The sequence below is a fragment of the Neltuma alba genome, unplaced genomic scaffold, assembly GCF_004799145.2.
Source record: "Neltuma alba isolate B1F8T4 unplaced genomic scaffold, ASM479914v2 tig00007445_pilon, whole genome shotgun sequence".
Classification (NCBI taxonomy): Eukaryota; Viridiplantae; Streptophyta; class Magnoliopsida; order Fabales; family Fabaceae; genus Neltuma; species Neltuma alba.
The window spans coordinates 102138-119607 of record NW_021634785.1 but is presented as its reverse complement, the minus strand read 5'-3'; the positions used below and the strand labels follow the sequence as shown (position 1 = coordinate 119607).

At 35.1% G+C, this 17470-nt stretch overlaps 3 protein-coding genes across 7 annotated transcripts; 1 reads left to right on the top strand and 2 right to left on the bottom strand.

The window, feature by feature from the left end:
* Positions 1-303: 303 nt before the first annotated feature.
* On the top strand, positions 304-2637 carry LOC114752601 (uncharacterized). Its single transcript, XM_028941361.1, has 4 exons — positions 304-520; positions 658-730; positions 1744-1824; positions 2145-2637. The coding sequence occupies exons 1-4, from the start codon at positions 359-361 to the stop codon at positions 2225-2227; spliced, it is 399 nt and encodes a 132-aa protein (XP_028797194.1). The 5' UTR covers positions 304-358; the 3' UTR covers positions 2228-2637.
* Positions 2638-3624: 987 nt separating this feature from the next.
* On the bottom strand, positions 3625-6538 carry LOC114752597 (phosducin-like protein 3). Its single transcript, XM_028941356.1, has 4 exons — positions 6185-6538; positions 5515-5658; positions 5031-5236; positions 3625-4044 (listed from the first exon to the last, which is right to left on the bottom strand). The coding sequence occupies exons 1-4, from the start codon at positions 6424-6426 to the stop codon at positions 3884-3886; spliced, it is 753 nt and encodes a 250-aa protein (XP_028797189.1). The 5' UTR covers positions 6427-6538; the 3' UTR covers positions 3625-3883.
* Positions 6539-7475: 937 nt separating this feature from the next.
* On the bottom strand, positions 7476-12465 carry LOC114752594 (phosphatidylinositol N-acetylglucosaminyltransferase subunit P). Of its 5 annotated transcripts, none has more exons than XM_028941354.1 (5): positions 11956-12465; positions 10032-10299; positions 8899-8971; positions 8350-8468; positions 7476-8079 (listed from the first exon to the last, which is right to left on the bottom strand). In XM_028941354.1, the coding sequence occupies exons 2-5, from the start codon at positions 10204-10206 to the stop codon at positions 7952-7954; spliced, it is 495 nt and encodes a 164-aa protein (XP_028797187.1). In that variant the 5' UTR covers positions 10207-10299; positions 11956-12465; the 3' UTR covers positions 7476-7951. The 5 variants fall into 5 exon arrangements, with proteins under 5 accessions (XP_028797187.1, XP_028797183.1, XP_028797185.1 ...); XM_028941350.1 differs by having other exon boundaries at positions 7476-8066; XM_028941352.1 differs by having other exon boundaries at positions 7476-8066; positions 10032-10290.
* Positions 12466-17470: the final 5005 nt, after the last annotated feature.

Here is a 17470-nt window from a genome sequence, read left to right as displayed (position 1 = left end):
AGAAATTAAAAGAAATTTTTTATATGGATGTACCATTTTACTTTTCATTTATTATTGTATTACTTTGTTTACATGAAGTATAATATATATTAAATAGAGATAAAACTAAAAAGTTGTTAAATTTTAAATAAGAGTTAATGAAATTTAAAATTTTGTTTCATCTGTATGAAATATATCGAAAATGAGTTATAATTAGAAAGAGAGTAGTATTAAATAATTGACACATCTATGCCTCAAATTTTTAATTAAAAAAACCTTAAATAATTTCTGAACCTGTACAGCTGTCCAGGTGAAGAAGCTTAATTGCGCTAGCGGGGTTAGGGTTTGTGAAGTTGTTTGGCGACAAAGCAAACGCAAAATGGCCAAATTCAATGAGGTGCAGAAGAAAAGGAGAGCCCTACTATCGGAGAAGAAGAGACAGCTACATGGCGATCCTAACACCGGCAAGCTTAAGAACAAGCACCAACCTCTTTCGATCTCCGGCAAACGACAGCGGAAGCTCCTCAAAAAATGGCGTCGAGTACTTACTTTTCCTCCTTTTCTCTGTTTTTTTTTTGTTAGCTGCCTCATAAAACTGAAATCGTCTTTACTTCTGCGTAATCATCCTGTATTTGAAGTTTCAGAAGCTAATTCTTCTTACGTTTGAATTGATTGAAGGATCAAAAGGAAGCTCTGGAGAAGGGCTTGGTAACCATGGAAGATGTAGAGATGGCAGTTGCTGAAGCTGAAGGTAACACACATCGGTGTTATGTTTCTGCTTTGTTTTAAGGATTATGTTTTGAAATCACGGAATCCATATTTACTACATATGTCGGTGGACAGATTATGTACCTTTCAAGAATTGCCATCATTTGATGAATTCGCGAAGGACAATTATTAAACACAATGTTTGAAATGTTCTTAAGTTCATTTTGTCGATTAAATGGTATTACTATATTAGCTTGTAAAGTTGTTAGCCTTGGGTTATCTTGCTGGAACTACTAAAGCCTAAAGGGGATAGCTATGATGTCCTGTTTTAGAAATCGTACCCATTGTCTTGCCTATCAGTGCTTTCAAATGTCCCATTTCTACCATTGCACTCTGCATCCATCTTCTGTTTCTTCAGAATCAGCTTTCTCATTTCCAACTTCCGTTCTTTGCTCCGGAGTTTGTGGCTTTTGAATTTCGATATTCAAAACCAAGTCCTCTTAAATATTTTTGTCTCCCATTGCTTCCAACCTACCACTCCTTACTATTGTGGATGTCATTTTAAGTTGAGGAACATAGAGGTGTTGGAATAAAATTCAAAATAATAATAAATTTTTAAGAGTTCTGGTTAATGAAGCTCTCTTAATGAATGAGGATTTGAGCCAGATCTATTGAAGAGTTCGTGCATGATGATTTTTCAATAATGGTCTTTAGCTCAAAGCTCTCGCCACAGTGGATAATGCACCTCGAGATATTATACTTTGATTTTAACAAGTGTCATTATGGCATTCTATTGTCAATGTGACTTTAGCGAGGTTAGCATTTTCTGGGATCAAGCATTAACGTTTGCTGTGTCATTGAGTTGTTACAATTTTCTTTCATGTGAGAGAAATTCCAAGCTTGAAACAGACTCCGTATGGTTCCCATCATAGGTGTGGCTCCTTTCTAATGGGGGAAAACATGGATGCCTTCCATGGTTTTATTTTGCATGTTGAGCTTATAGCAGAAAACATACTTGTTGGTTTTCTTTAAGCTTATGTTCAATTTTGCTTTCAGGGAGTTCCCACAATAGTAGCAAATCATCCATGAAGATTCACTTGAAGAAGGGCTTGAAACTAAAACAGCTGAAGCAAAAAGGTAAGCTTTTTAGTCGTGTATGTTACTGTTTCGTCTCCAGCTAGCTAGATGTATCCTAAGTTGAGAGAAAGAAGAGCCTATAACATTGGGCCTAAAATATCTTTGTTGTCTCTCATGTACAGTTGGAATAAACTAGATTCACCTTGGCGGGTAAAGAATTACGGGAGCATAATTTTGTTCATTTAAAATCAAGAAGAAAAAGAAGAGGGAGAGATGAAATGGAACTATATAGTAGTAGAATATTGTCCAGGAGCATGCAATGAGATATTTCATATCTTCTGCTTTTCCGATGTTTGACTGATGTTTGTCGTGCCTTACAGGTAAGAATAAAAGAAAACCTGCTGCGCCAGCAGCTGGTGTTTCAGCTGACGCTGATGTTGCAGTTGACGCCATGGTGGAATAAATATGAAATGTTTGGTATGATACGGAGGTTTATTTGATCATCGTGGCTAAGAAATTTTGTCAGATTTTTTCCCTTTTCGTTTTCCTCTTACTTGCGGCTAGGATGGAGGTGGAGCCGGGGTGTGACTGAAGCTAACCAGGAATAGAATATTGTAGTGCTATATAAATCCAGTCAACTAGATTGACAGTTTCTCAGGACTTGGGAATGAAAATTATGGCTCTAAAATTTACAAGGTTAGTCTATAGGATTGCCATACGTTATTGACCATTGTGATGTCCAGTCGAAAACTGATGCTGCTTTGAAATTGTTAATTTGCCCACTTCGTTTCCCGTAAGAAAGGATGATAGAGGCTGTTGGGGTGTGACTGAAACTCACCATAATTAAAATGTGCTGCTATATTCTAATAGCTAGATTGACTGTCACGATCTTTTCATTTTCACCAATTTATATGGGTCTGGCTGTTATTTGTTAAACTTGCGAGGGACAAGGTATCTTTGTATGATATATAGCGTACTCATTGGAAGAGTATATCCACGTGGGGCGGATGTTTGAAGGTTAGATCAGGATCATTTTTATTTTTAAAAACTTTTTTTAGTCTAAATTAACAATTTTTTTCGGCAGTCACGTTATATTTTGGAGGAAAAATGATACTATGAAATTGAATTCTCTTGTTTTCATTTATTAAGCACTGGAGCGAACCATTTACGTCGAACTCAGGATGACATTACTCAGTCTGCAACCGTTAGCATGAGTTTTGAGCTCACACCATCTCCGTGAATTGGCCGGACCTGTTCGTAAAAGCTGAGAGTTTCGCTCGCAGTATTTTCAATCAAACCTAAACTCATAAAGCCAAGTTTGCAGATTAAGGAATAATCAAATAAAATAAAAAATATGGTTGCCGACAAAAATAAATTATATGAAATGGTAATGTAATAGTTTACTTCAAGTCATGTTACATGTAGTAAATGTTAGGCACTAGAGAAAAACCAAGAGTACAAGGTTGGAATAGTAAAAACAAGAATATAAAGATAAATGTGTAACTATATAAGAAAATATAAGATTTAAAACGATAATATCAAAGCAAGAGTGTAAGTGTGGTGCCAATCAAAAAGAAAATAATTGAATATTATTTGAGGAGGTTTGGGCATATACATAAAAAACTATTGGAGGTGTCGGCAAAGAAAGTAGACCAGCCAGTGTAAAATCTTAACAAGGGCATAAAAAGATCAAGAAAAACACTAAATAAAATCATTAAACAGGATTTTTTTGGTTAACAACTCATCTTAAAATTTGGTTGTTGCTAGAAATGCCACGGATCCATGTAGCCATATAAGGCTTGCTGGTGGTTTGTTGGTTTGGCTATGTAATGATTTAGACCATATTAGCCATTCCATTCCTTCCCATCCATCCAAACACATTCTAAAATTAATAATGGTGAACAAGCCAACATGCACTCACAGACCTGGAATAATTTAGGATCTAACGACTAGGGATCACACATCAGGAAAAATACTACTTAATTTTACAATTACAAGGGACACGGGAAGAGCATAGAAAGAGAAGCAAATTGCGGAAGGCACAAAATTCCCCTAACATATTACTTCTCTTCATGAAAATAAACATTTCTACCATTGGAAGACGGGAACACAGGCAAGGCTAATCACTTGAGGAACCATCATCACGCTCCTCATGCTCAGCGACAACTTTCTCGATGAACCTTTTGCGAACACCATCAATGACAGCTTTTCTTGATTGTTCATCCCTACTCTGGCCATCGTTTAGCACAGGATCTGATTGGCACAGTACTAATGCAACACCTATTTTTCCACCAGAACATGCAAAGGATTCACCAAAACAAGTTAGTAGAATGGGGGAGCAGATTAAAAAAAGAGAATCATGAAAAATATAAAGATGGGAAGATATGTCTCAGTTAAATGCATTTTTCCAATTAGTGGATCCATATGCATACTACTAGTATGGGGGAAAAACATAACATTCAGTCAGCTGTATATGATCTTAAGGATTCTTGTATAGACAACAGACAAGGAACAGAAACAAGTTATGAAACCTGAAATCATCGAAAGATAATCTGCATTTGCAACCAATACACGTCGTATGTACATATTAGACGCAATGTGACACTTGAATATATGTTGGCGCTTTGGATTCTTTTGACGTTTCAGGATGCAAGTTTTTACAGGAAGCGATGTGGTGCGAGGAGGCATGGTTCACATACTCTCTCATTTGTACCAGGAATTTAACAACAAATAAATACTGGTACAGGAAAACTTAATCATTCTTTCATACAGTTACAGTATATAAATTATATTGATTAAAGAAAATCCAACTATAATTATGCTAAATAGACATAGATATTAGTTTAATCACACAATTTCTTAACGGCGCTGAGTACTCTTCACAATGGAAACACCTTTCAACTACTTCCAATAAGTCATCTACAGACGTCATTCCCCTTCCGTCAAACACTTCAAGGACAGCACCGGCCCATAATTCAGAAAATGAATATGAAGAAGTTTTCTCAGTTGGAAAGAAATAAAAGAAATCAACAATTAAATAGGAATGTTTCAAGCCACCTAAAACTAGCTGGTAAGGGTGGAGTGGATATGTGTAGAAATTCAAAATTCAAACACTCCTGATGCAACAAAAATAACAAAGAAAAAGAGTTTCATGACACAATTGACATATTTTTCAGAATTCAGACTAATAGAATAAAATACACACGAGCACTACTAATCAAAGCAAGAAAACAAATATCATATGCATCCTGAGTCAAATTAAATACCTTCAGGAGTACACCTCCGCCCAAAAGCATGCAAACCCACATAATTAGCTTTAACTGCTCCATTGTTGTAAACCAACAAAGTGGGAAGATTACAATCTGGGTAGTTTGGAATGCAATCAGTAGATATTATCTTGACAAATTTTGTTGCAGGGTATCTTGTAGCCAATTCTTCTAAGCATTGCATTAGAAGCCCGCATTCAGGAATTCTGCCATGAAATTGATTAAAAATAGAAGTAAAATTAATGTCAACACGAGACGCTTCATTCTAAACTTGAAAACAGCTTTTAGATGTTTTTTTAATCTAATTTTCCAACAATGCATTACAAGTAAAGATATTTTACAGCTTAACACCGGATAATTGGTTCTTCCAAAAAGTTTCTTCACGTCATATTAAATTGGAGAACCCGGTAGCAGTTGCCTAAGAACGTTATCAAGTGATACATTTGAAATGATATAAATAATTTAAATATGCCTCAAAGTATACCCTTCTTTGTAAAGATGCACAACAACCCAAACATCAGGTGGAGCCTGTGAAACCTCTCGAACAAAATCAGATCCTGAAATCGGAGTTACTGATCCAAACCTCAAAACTTTAGCTTGCTCTCTCATCTCGGCTAGCCTCTTCTTCCTATCAAACCACGAGAATCAAATGAGAACATAAAAACAAAAGCAGGACCTGATTTTCCTTTTGTCCTACATATATATTTTTCCCTCGAAGACGTAAAACGACTTCGAATCAATAGGCAGAAATTAACACGATAATAAGGCAGATATACGCAGCCTTCTGAAAATTTAGAAGTTATATCCTGAACACAACATAATCCCGAACAATTTTTTTTTTCCAGAACCCAAGAAATAATATAAATTTAAGACAGTAAATAGCCCAAACACTATCCTCTAACTGAAAGAGCGTGCTAAGTGGGTGGTAGTAGAAAAGAAAGGAGACAGAGAGCGAAAATGAAAAGCATGCATTGGATGATGAATAAAATCAACAGAGCCATAGGATTTCAAATTGTATCCATCTACGTTAGTTTTCATATTCTTAGCAGAAAAAAGTTCTCTCCGCTCATCCGAGAAAGAAAATCTGATAAACAACTGGCTAAATTTCTGGAAATCAACATATTTTATAAATCGAACATCAATAACCAACCTACCTGTACTCCTCGAGAAATCTATCATCATCGAGATCGTCTTCAAGCTCTTCGAGTTCTTGTTCCGTTTTGTCATCAATCCAGGCCTTATCTTTCGGAACCGAATCCTCATCTGGTGCAGGCGTAAACGGTGGTGGCTTGAACGCAGGTGGTTTTGGGGGTAAATTGCCAAGCTTTCTCTGGATGTCATCCCACTGCGTGGACGCTCCTTCAACATCCTTGTATACAAAGTGATGATCCGCCATGGGTAACTCCCAACAGATCTGAGTGGCACCGGAATGGAACTTTTCGCAAAGTCTAGAATGCAATGACGTTGGCTCTTCAAATATTCATACTCTGGTTCTCGGAATTAGATCATCGGGATATAGTTCTCTGAGATTTTAGAGTGTGGAATCGGGCCAAAATAAAATCTGGTGTCATGAAGATCTGGGCCGGGGCGGCTTCTCGGAATTTTTTAAATTAAAAAAAATTAGAAGGCAGATTTTTTTTTTTTTTTGGGTACAACCCTAGTATTTCTAAGTTTTTTTTAGATTACCACTGGGGGTTAGCAAAATTTTTTTTTTTTAAGATTTGATACTAATATCTATCAAATCAGGAGTGTTAAAATTGAAACTCTCCCAACAAGTATATTTAAATTTATGTTTTTATCCTTATGAGATTGAAACTACTTATCATTTCAACCAACAATTTATTAGATGATGGAAGGTAACTACTAATAGCATGATAGTACAACTAAGCGTGATCGAACCCACATTCTTCATTTATCAAAATGCTTTCAACCACTATACCACTAAAGCTAAAAGGCCATTGGCTGACTGGCCTTGGGAATGAGATTTTATTGTGTGTTTGGCTCACAAGGAATATAGTTTAAATTAAAAGACATATTACTTTCAATCTTTAATATAAGAATAAATTGAGAATTTGACTTGATCATAAATATAAGATTTCAATTTACTTTGTTTTCTAAATTTATAATTTACTTTCTAAAATATCTTTATTGATTACACATATCAAGAAAGTTTCATCCAAAGATAAATGATTAAAAAAATAATTTTAAAAAATTAACTCATATTTATAACAAATAACTAACTTAACTAATTTTTTTAATTAGTTAAATAGCTCTTATATTAAGAATGAGAGTTAGTATAATGGATAATAAAATTTATGAATGTGAATGAAACTTAAACTATAAAAATAATGAAACAGTGAAGGAGCAGCAGGAGCTGCTTAAATAAAGCGATAGAAGAGAAATAGACATACGCAGAAAACTCTTAATATTCATAACAATATGATATAATCACGTAAGTAATAAATAATTTTCCAATTAGTTGTGTAGTGAGATGAACATCCAAATACATAGGAATTATTTAAGCCATCTGAAACTGATTTTTATACATTACATTACACTTATTGATTTTTCGCTCAACTTCAATTTGTAAAAGTCAATTGAAATAAGTCACTTTTACATGTGTTAATCAAAACAATCCCTCGGTTCTTATGACTTCCTAGGAGCCCAGACACCTGCAATCCTTGGGTATGAATACGGAATGGTTATTCTCAATGCTCAAGACTAGCTTGTAACAGAAATTACAAGATTCGAGCAATAGAAAGATTCTAATAGCAGGTTCAAAACCAATCTGTCCTAAAGATGGAGAAGCTTAATCTTCATGTCTAACCACTGAAACCATCAGATGCAACAAGCCAAATCAGCGGCACCCCTGGCTTGAGGTAAAATCCACCATAGCATCAAAGACAAGTATGCCCCAAGGATTACGAGGTTGTATCTCTGAACATGATATCGTTGATTCTGCAGATATCAATATCTGAAATGGGCTCAATGGGCTTGTCGTCTCCCTCTCCAGAGCAATTAATACAAGAGGGATCTCTGCTGAATTCATCTGAGTTAAGAAATGCCAAAATTAGTCATGAAATTTTAACAAATGGATCACATGGCCAACGGAAGTGTTAACAACAGAAAAATCCAAATAAAACCCTCCATTGCCAAAAGGCCTTAAAACAGAATCCCTTTTTTCTTATGTCGGAAAACAAACAGTCAAAATTGTTGACATGCCCAAGATACTCAAAGAGTAATCCATTGAGCAGACGAGGGCAAAAGGCTTATGAGGGAGAAAGGCCTGTATCACCAAAGAAAATAACATGGAACTCACCATAGATTGTGTTCAAAGATGCAGGGGAAGGTGTTGACATGAAGTTGAGGCCAATGTAGAATCCCAGTCCTAAGACAATGGTCACCATAACATACGTTGGCACAGCCAGAGCCCAATATCTGGAAAGTAAAAGATTAAAATTCTGCATATTTTTTGTCATAAAAAACAGAATTGACAATGCTTTTTCATGTATTTCTTTACAAAGTACTCCCAGAAAAAGGAGTTGAGACCCAAGTTTTTCATAACCCAAAGCCCTACTTCATGTAACAGCTAAATGAACGTTAATTTAATGAAGCTTACCTTAATAAAACCAAAGAAAACCACTTCAAAATGTGTCTTACATGAGATTATTTACAAAGAATTTGTTAGTTTATCATTCATCCAAACTATTCCATGTAGCATAGGGAATCCTGAAGGTTACATAAGCTTCCAATCATATCATGCAGCAGGCTTTTTTAGTTTGTCATTCATCCAAATTACAACATGTAGCATAGGGAATCCTGAAAGTGACATAAGCTTCCAATCATATCATGCATCAGGCTTTCTAACCTGCTAGGATAGTATGTGATCCCAATAGAATGTAGCCAATGCTCAGGAACATACGCCCATATCAAGAAGATAACTGTTCATAAAGAAAATTGAAAAAACATTTAAAAATCATAAAATTCCAAACAAAGATCACCAGAATATTGAGTGACAAAACCATAAGTCGACGTATGACAAAAGAGTAAAAATCATCTATGCAACCCTCTTCACTGGTGCTCATCAGCCTTCGGGCACATGTTTGAACCATTTAAACAATCTTCTATCATTTTCTTCTCAACAGATGCCACACTAACCGATTCATATTGTCTTTTCTTATATGACCATACATCTATCTCAATATCCTTATCTCCACTATCTCAACTTTCTACTCTTGTTGTCCCTTCAACACTTAACATTCAGCCCAGTAAGTACGTTGCGATCACAAATAACTTCTAATGTTGTTTTTCATTTCCACCACCCATCTTGTAAATTCATATAACAATAAGTAAACGAAACTGTCATTTTAATAGAGATAAGTATAAAGGAAGTACCAAAACAAAGGATACCTTAACTTCTTAAACAGGAACAAACAGTCTCTCAATATGTCTAACAGAGAAACTCTCTCAAATGATTAGAAGATCTCATGGCCCTCAACAAAGCTAAAACAAATCATCCCATGAAGTCCAGCATTATTTCATGCCCACAGACACCAAATATCAGCATACATTGCAAATTCTAAGGAGCCTTTCCCTTTTCTCCCCCTAAACTCCCTAATGATAAGTAAACCAACTTTATTTTAAGTAGATGGTTAACTTCATGCAACACAAAGAGGTCCAGCTACTACTGCACATTTAAACTACCTCATAGTTGATCAACCGAATTTCATTTTTAGAAACATATACAGCACAGTTATCTATGCAGTTATAAATGTATTGACTTCCAAACACAGAGTAATTGACTTCTTAAAAATAAACAGCTTCTTGCAAGACAATTTCAGACAATTCGCAAATAAAATCAAGGTATATCAACCATCATTCAATGGCAATTGAAAACAGGAAAGTATTCTAAGAATGTCAGAGAATCAAAAGGAACTAAAAATAAGGATAAAAAGAAACAAGTAAAGCTATATTTTTCAAAAACATTATATCAAACATGACCTGAAGCAACAACAACTGTTATGGATCCCACAAAACCATAAACTTCTGAAGGCTTTGGTCCATGCTCGCCAGACAACCCAAACCCAGTTTTGTCATCTGAATCTTGAAAGGATACACGCTGTTTTGACAGACTCAGAATTCTTCTAGGACTATTGACAGAGCGGGGACTTTCCATCTTATAACCTTTCAATTGCTTAAGCTTCTCACATGCACAAGTGGCATCACATTTGAATCAAGAAATTATGCAAATTCAAGAGCCCTGCAATTGCTGTAAAAAATGGGTCAGTTATCATATCCATAACATCAAAGAAAGAAATTATGAAGGAAAAGAGAAAATCAGGTATAATCTTGTTTTAGGAGCAACGAGAGATTGACTGATACTGTGGTATTGTAGAAAATAGGAAGAAGGGAAGGAGGGAGGAAGGAATCAGAGGAACATAGAGAGAAGGAGAAGACTAGAGAGCTAGGAAACTGAATAATCTGCCTGAGTATTCATTAGATGATCAACTGACTTATGTACAAAAGTTAGGATGCTATTTATCTACATCCTATCAGTTATCTAACTAAAGACTGTCTAAACTACCCTTCGGCCTTATTGAATTAGTGAGCCATTATTAACCCACATGGCTTATAGGCTTAGTAACCAGCCCTACACCCAAATCATTTATTCTTTCTATGATTACATAACAACTGATCATAAAATCCTTTACTTTGGATTAGATCAAACTAAGGAGGGGAAAAAAAAAACCCTTGCATAAAACCCCTTGCATCTTCTGTGAATTTCACAAGGGTGATTCGATTCAAACGTGTTAAGAAAACACATACTAATCCTGTATTATATTTGAAAAGTTGCTTGGATTCATAGAGTTAGATTGAATTTTACAAAATTTTAACATCAGCCATTCTGACCTTTTTATTTCCAACCTGTTGGTTATTATATGGCCGACAAAATTAATTTAGGCATTTCAAAATGACCATGTACATTTTACTACTGTGCTTGATTGGCTTCCAACCAAAACTGAATTTGCAGCAAACAGTGTGCTTGATTGGATTGCTAGCGAAATTGAATTTGCAGCTAACTGTAGTTCTCAGATAAAATAAGGAAAGAATTATGAAGGTAGAAAGAAAACTAGGAAAGCAAATGCTGAAATACCAGAGTGCTGATCCTAATAGCCTTCGGATTGGATTAAATTACTATATTGATGTCTGAAGGTTACTTGGATTCTAAAAACTGATTGAATTTAACATCACGATTGCGGCCCTATACTCTGCACCAAGCCTGAGGTAAAGTTGTAAGCATTTTTATCTTCAAATTTGTTGGCAAAGATATGGCTGACAAGATTTCTTTAGGCATTTCATTAGAATTCTGTACATTTTACTAATCTGTTCGATTGGATTCCAACCAAAATTGAATTTGCAGCTATAGTAGTTCTAGGCACGGACAAGTGATTTCAACGAGCAGTAAAGAAACAAACTAGAGTTTAGATATACCAAAGCTTCTCAAAAAGATTTTCATAGTTCACATTAATGAAGAAAACAACATAACAATCATTCCCTGAAAAACAAGTTATTTCAGTAAATTAACGAAAGAGATAGCATATCAATACAATCAAAGCACTGCCATCTATTACATTGGTAAGTTCAGAAATGAAATAGAGAACTGCAGACAAAATTGAGGTTCTGATAAGCCTGGAGCAACAGTATTCCTTTTATAACCAAAACTTGGCAAATGAACTTGAGTCATATAACGGAAATATAGCTATCGGCCAATCAAACATAATCTTTATAAGATCACGCGACGATGAAAAAACTTTCTTAAGATCACTTGGACAAGCCTAGTGTGAATACGACAGGAAATCGAATATGTGGAGCTAGGAATTGATGAATTAAGTAAGCTGACAGAGATGTACACAGCTAAGATTACCTTCTCAAGCGTCCAGAAATTCCCGAATCATGAGTAGTTGATTGAGAAATCAGAATTACGATCCGGAAAAACCAAGCACCGTAGAAAAGAAGCAATCGACGGGATAGAAAAGTGGCGGAAAGCTTACGGTGGAAGCCGAGGCCTGAATGGCGGAAGCTTCAACTGCCTTAGTTAGCCTTGATGTGATGGATTGCCTTGGTGTTAGCAGATTTGATGGTATGAAAGATCACTCGTGCTGTGCATTTTTTCCGAGTACTCCCCTGAACCCAGGAACCGAAACATTGAGCGAGCAATGGGAAATTACTGGGGAAGAGAAAGCAAAGAAATGAAGGCGTGTCAGATAAGAGCCAGAAGTATCGATTGTGAAGTCGTGTGAGTATTTCTGTTGGAACACCCTTGGCGTTTGATAGATCGGAGATATGGCCGATGACTGTGCGCTTGCGTCCTTGGCGCTACTCTGCTTTGGGCAGAGATTTTGCGGCGGTTGATTCCGGTGGTCGGGGAGTCGTTCAATTGTGGGGGATATTTTAAGTGTGTCTGGGTGACACCTCAAACCATAGTTTGGGGAATAATCTACCCAAACACCCCCTCCAAAAACCAAAAACCATGATTTTGGAGAAAGCAAATTTTTTTGTTTTTGGAGAAAGAAGGGAGAGTGTGAGGGCCTATATGATATGTATCTTGTTATTTTTTTTATAAACACATTTTTTTATAAATATATTTAATCTTATATTTTATAAATATATATACACATTAATTATTTATTAATTATATTATCTCATGTATTAATTATGTTGGTAAAAAAATATTATTAACAATTTTATTCCTTCAAATTAAAATATATCATAAAATTTATTTTTTCTGTAATTATCATATTAACTTATATCTTTTTTTAGTAATTTGTATATATAAAAAGTGCTTCTGATAACAACTATCCAAACACTCTCACTTTTCAGAATCACTTTTTTACAAAATCTATTGTTCACAGAATCTATTTTCCCCAGAATCTATTCTCCAAAATCACTTTTTCAAACTACGGTTTGGTTTCATCCAAACACACCCTTAATGGAGAAAACTCAACTTTCATCTAGTTTTCCAATCAACAATTGCCAATTGGATTTATTAAACACATCATCATATGACAGCGTCGCTTACCCCATATCCGCTTACCAGCCCCAAGTCATTTCCAATCAACAATTCAACATACAATTTCATTACAGAGGCTTTTTTACCAAAATACGATAAACAGGAAAATTATTTACTAAAATATTATACTTTTGAAACTATTTGCCAATATACTACATTTAAAATCGTTCTTGACAAAAATGACTTTCAAATTACATACAAGTCGTTCTTGACGTGAACGATTTCACTTTTAAAATTTTTTTAAATCAAAAAGTGAAATCGTTTTTAGAAATCGTTCACGCCAAGAACGATTTCACCCTTGCATGCACGACGATGCTCCCGTGAGGCTACAACATTATAGTAAATATTATTTCATCTAACTTATATTGGATTAAAATTTGAAAACCCCAGTTTTTTTTTTTTTTTTCAAATAGAGATTGATGAAATTTTCTATCATTTCCTCTTCTTTTTATCTTTCTCATACCAAACAGTACATAATAAGAAAAGTTATGTTTTGATTGTAAATTTTTAATTGTAGCAATTAAGTTGTAAGACTAAATTATTATTATTATTATTTTGGTCACAGGTATAAAAGGCCCATGCCCAATACTTGATTTCTTGTCAAATCGAACAAATGCCACACGACAGGCTTTTTTACCAAAATACTACAAACAGTAAAATTATATATCAATATGCTGCACTTTTAAAAATATTTACTAATATATTACACTTAAAATCAGGTTTCAAGTGAATAATTTTTAAAGTCATTTATCTTGTGAACGACTTCTTCATAATCTGTCCTTGATGTGCATGAGGTGAATGAAAATCGTTCTTCTGGTGAACAACTTCAAACTTCATCTGCTGTTGAATGACTTCTCCCCTTCTCTCCTGATTAAAATGATTAGTATAATAATTTATCAATCATTTGAATGACAAAATCATGACTATATAATGAGAGAAAAATGTTATAATGATATTAAAACTAATTGTAAAATAAGTATAAGATTAAAAATAAAAAGTAATAAATAAAGTTTAAGTTTATAAAGAAAAAATTATCCACCTTACTAATAGTGACTTCCTATACCATATCTTGGCCTTCTTCTCATACGTTGTGGGCGTTGTTGGTGTATGTCAATTTCTTGAGATTCAAATGTCTCATTTGTTTGTGTAGTTGGCGTGTTCAAAACAAACCAAGGTGATTCATTTAAATGTATAGATTGTCGAGGAGTGACAAATGCTTCATTTGATGGTCTACCATGTTCAAAAGTAGAAGCATTGTATTCAACTGAAAATAATGCAGGATTATCTAATAAAGTCATGAATGGTTGAAATTGAGAAGGATTGGCTGAGTTGGAAGGGGATGATGATGAGGGTGCCATGTAATGAGACTCAAGTTGTGTAGGATCGACAGAGATGAAAGGGGGTGATGGTGACGGTGATATGTCAGAAGCCTGAGTAAAAATTGAAAGTTCATGTTCCCTTGTATTTTCATTTTCAATTATAGGTTGGGTAGACAAGTAACCACCGCGTTGATTGCTCGGTCTATCACGAGGAATTTGTGGCTAAGGCAACTCAATTATTGGTGGAACAGGCTGAGGGTTCACATTAAAATGTTGTTCTCTAAGTGCAAGTAAAATGTTACGTTGGTCGCGAGCAACTCTATCTCGATAATCAACACAACTAGGACATGTTGAATGAGAATTAATTGAAAGCCTGTATAGCTCCTCTACTATGTCAAACTGAAAAAAATAATAAGATATAAGATAATAACACTTTTTGTGTAAAAGGAAATAATATTAATGGTGAAAAAATGAAAAACTTACTGTACGACCTGTATCGCCACTAATACGTTGAATCCATCATCTTGTATGTCTCCAATACTATTGCATGTACTGAGATGTTCGATCAAGTTCATCAAATGCTATAGGAGCATTAACAATTACATGTGGCCATCTATCTCATGCTTGAATGAAGTCTGCGTATTTGTCAATCCAATTTGTAGTTGTTTTACCTCGTAATTGGATCGTGTGGTAATTTCTCAAATGAATAGGCATGGAAGGAATTGGTTGCTGACGACCAAATTGCCGTAGTACACGGTCAGGATAATGTCATTCTATAATACTAAAACACATTAAAGGAATTGAAGCACGCCAAATTTCAGGTGTTGTCAAGCAATACTCAGGAATCAATTGGCGCACATAAAGAGATTCATATGGCTGCCATATTATCTCATCATTGGTCATTTTATCCAAAAAGCTCCTATATCGGATTAAAGACGCAGCAAGTGGACGTGGGTTTTGTCTCACATTTTTCCATCTGTTATTGCAAAAAAGTAATGTTAAAAATTATATAATTTTAATAATATAAGAGTATAACAAATAGTTAGTGAATAAATTTAGCATACCTAAAACCCAAAGGAGGTAAGAAAGGGTAGATATCAGATTGTGGATCTAGATACCTAGGTTGTTGTGGTACTAGCATAGGAAAACGATCCCATGCCCATAAATGAAGTAATGATAAGCATCCTCCAATCCCATCCTTAGTTGGGTTAGTAGTATTACACAATTCTCTGTATAGTGAGCTAAAACTGCTCATCCCCAACTATATTTTCCAACTTCTTGAAGATCAAAAAGTAGTGGAAGGTACATTAGATACACCCTGCTACCCGATCTATCGGGCATGAGATATCCACCAATCAACCTGAGGATATATGCACGAGTGAATTGTTGAACTTATACATCATCCGCATTATCAGGTAGGTGATTAAAGTTCTCTTCCAACCAACTTATAAGCAGTCGCTGCCCACACAGTCTATCTGCAGATGGTCTAATACCTAGAAAACATTCACACATGTCTTGTCAATTAAAGCCAGTTCGGCTAATAACTGTCATTCCTTCACATGGAAGGCCCAATTGTTTAGCTACATCTTCTAATGTTATAGTGCATTCTCCACGTGTAGTGTGAAATGTATGAGTCTCAGGATGCTACCTTTCAACAAGTGCTGAGACCAAACCTCGATCATAATCAAACTGTCCTACTCGAGCAGCATCATAAAATCTAGCTAATATAAGATATTCAATTATTTGATTAGGTGGGTTAATCATTTGATTAGCGTGCATGACTCGTCTAGTGTGTAGGACCCTATTAACCTACAGTGGAAAAGGGAAAAAATATTATTATAGAAACATCAATGAAATAATATATAAGAAATAGATTTTACTTACATTATCATTCCACACATGTTCAGAAATATGTTGGGTTTGCAAGTACAAAAGAGAGTTATCCTCTGGGCCAGGATTTATCACCTCTTCTGGAAGTTGTGCCATTTTAAAATGTCTCTGTATAAGGTAAAGGACGAATTCCAAATAACATAAAAGAAATCAAACTAATTATAATATAATCTTCATAAAACATAATGTTTTTATTACAAAAAGTGAAATACATAATTTATTGTCGAGATGCTACACCTTGTGGACAAGTAGAACGGTTATGACCAACTTGTCGACATAATCCACACTTGTTAGGTTCATTGGGTGTGGTCCAATCATCTCATTTCGTATTCGACTTGAGCGAGGACGTCCTTTATCTCTAATCATTGATGGGTTAGGTATTAGAAGAGGACAATCAATCTGCGGCCAGTACATCTCATCTCCCACTGGTTGGAACTCATTATTATAAACCATTTGCATAGTTTCCAACCGAAAAACAGGATCCACATATTGTAAATGGTTTATGCCTACTCGTGCACAAGCAGCAATGAAATGCATACATGGAAACTTTTCTGCTTGAACTCTCCACAATCACATTTTCTGTCAATCAAATTCACCTTGCAACACCAACGAAATTGATGACATCGAACATTATATGGCTCCATAACATCAAATGATGTTGCTATTCTGTTAAAATCTCAAACTACACACGCAGATGCACTTTGCGTTGCTATATCTAACTTCTTTGTCATTGTCTCGGAAAATACCTTACCAACCATAATTTGAGCATGAACTTGTTGGGCACGTTTGACAAAATAATTATTGACTCTACACATGGTTGTCTTAACTAAACCTGTTATTGGTAGATTTCGAACACCTTTAAATACATTATTCATGCACTCTACAAGATTGGTTGTCATGTGTCCAAAATGAAGACCTTCAAGGTCATATGCACGTGACCATTTCTCTTTTGGGATGGCTCCGATCCATCTAGCTGCAGGAGTATGGTGCAATGCTATTTTTGCTAATTCTCTGTCAACAACATGACGTTCATAAGCATACCCTACATATTATTATTAGCACTTGTTAGAATGATTATAAAATCATATAGTTATAAGATCATAAAAAGCACAAGGAATCTCACCGATATTTATAAACTTCTCTTTTAACCAATTTGTTCC

What these genes read in the sequence shown, in the direction of transcription:
- LOC114752601 (XM_028941361.1), top strand. Translation starts at nt 359, where the DNA reads ATGGCCAAATTCAATGAGGTGCAGAAGAAAAGGAGAGCCCTACTATCG. An exon ending in TCCTCAAAAAATGGCGTCGA is followed by an intron (nt 521 to 657) that starts GTACTTACTTTT and finishes AATTGATTGAAG; the next exon opens with GATCAAAAGGAAGCTCTGGA. An exon ending in GGCAGTTGCTGAAGCTGAAG is followed by an intron (nt 731 to 1,743) that starts GTAACACACATC and finishes TTTTGCTTTCAG; the next exon opens with GGAGTTCCCACAATAGTAGC.
- LOC114752597 (XM_028941356.1), bottom strand. Translation starts at nt 6,426, where the DNA reads ATGGCGGATCATCACTTTGTATACAAGGATGTTGAAGGAGCGTCCACG. An exon ending in AGATTTCTCGAGGAGTACAG is followed by an intron (nt 5,659 to 6,184) that starts GTAGGTTGGTTA and finishes GTGGTTTGATAG; the next exon opens with GAAGAAGAGGCTAGCCGAGA. An exon ending in GCGGAGGTGTACTCCTGAAG is followed by an intron (nt 4,045 to 5,030) that starts GTATTTAATTTG and finishes GTGGAAAAATAG; the next exon opens with GTGTTGCATTAGTACTGTGC.
- LOC114752594 (XM_028941350.1), bottom strand. Translation starts at nt 10,206, where the DNA reads ATGGAAAGTCCCCGCTCTGTCAATAGTCCTAGAAGAATTCTGAGTCTG. An exon ending in AACAGTTGTTGTTGCTTCAG is followed by an intron (nt 8,972 to 10,031) that starts GTCATGTTTGAT and finishes CTTTATGAACAG; the next exon opens with TTATCTTCTTGATATGGGCG. An exon ending in ATCACATACTATCCTAGCAG is followed by an intron (nt 8,469 to 8,898) that starts GTTAGAAAGCCT and finishes TTTACTTTCCAG; the next exon opens with ATATTGGGCTCTGGCTGTGC.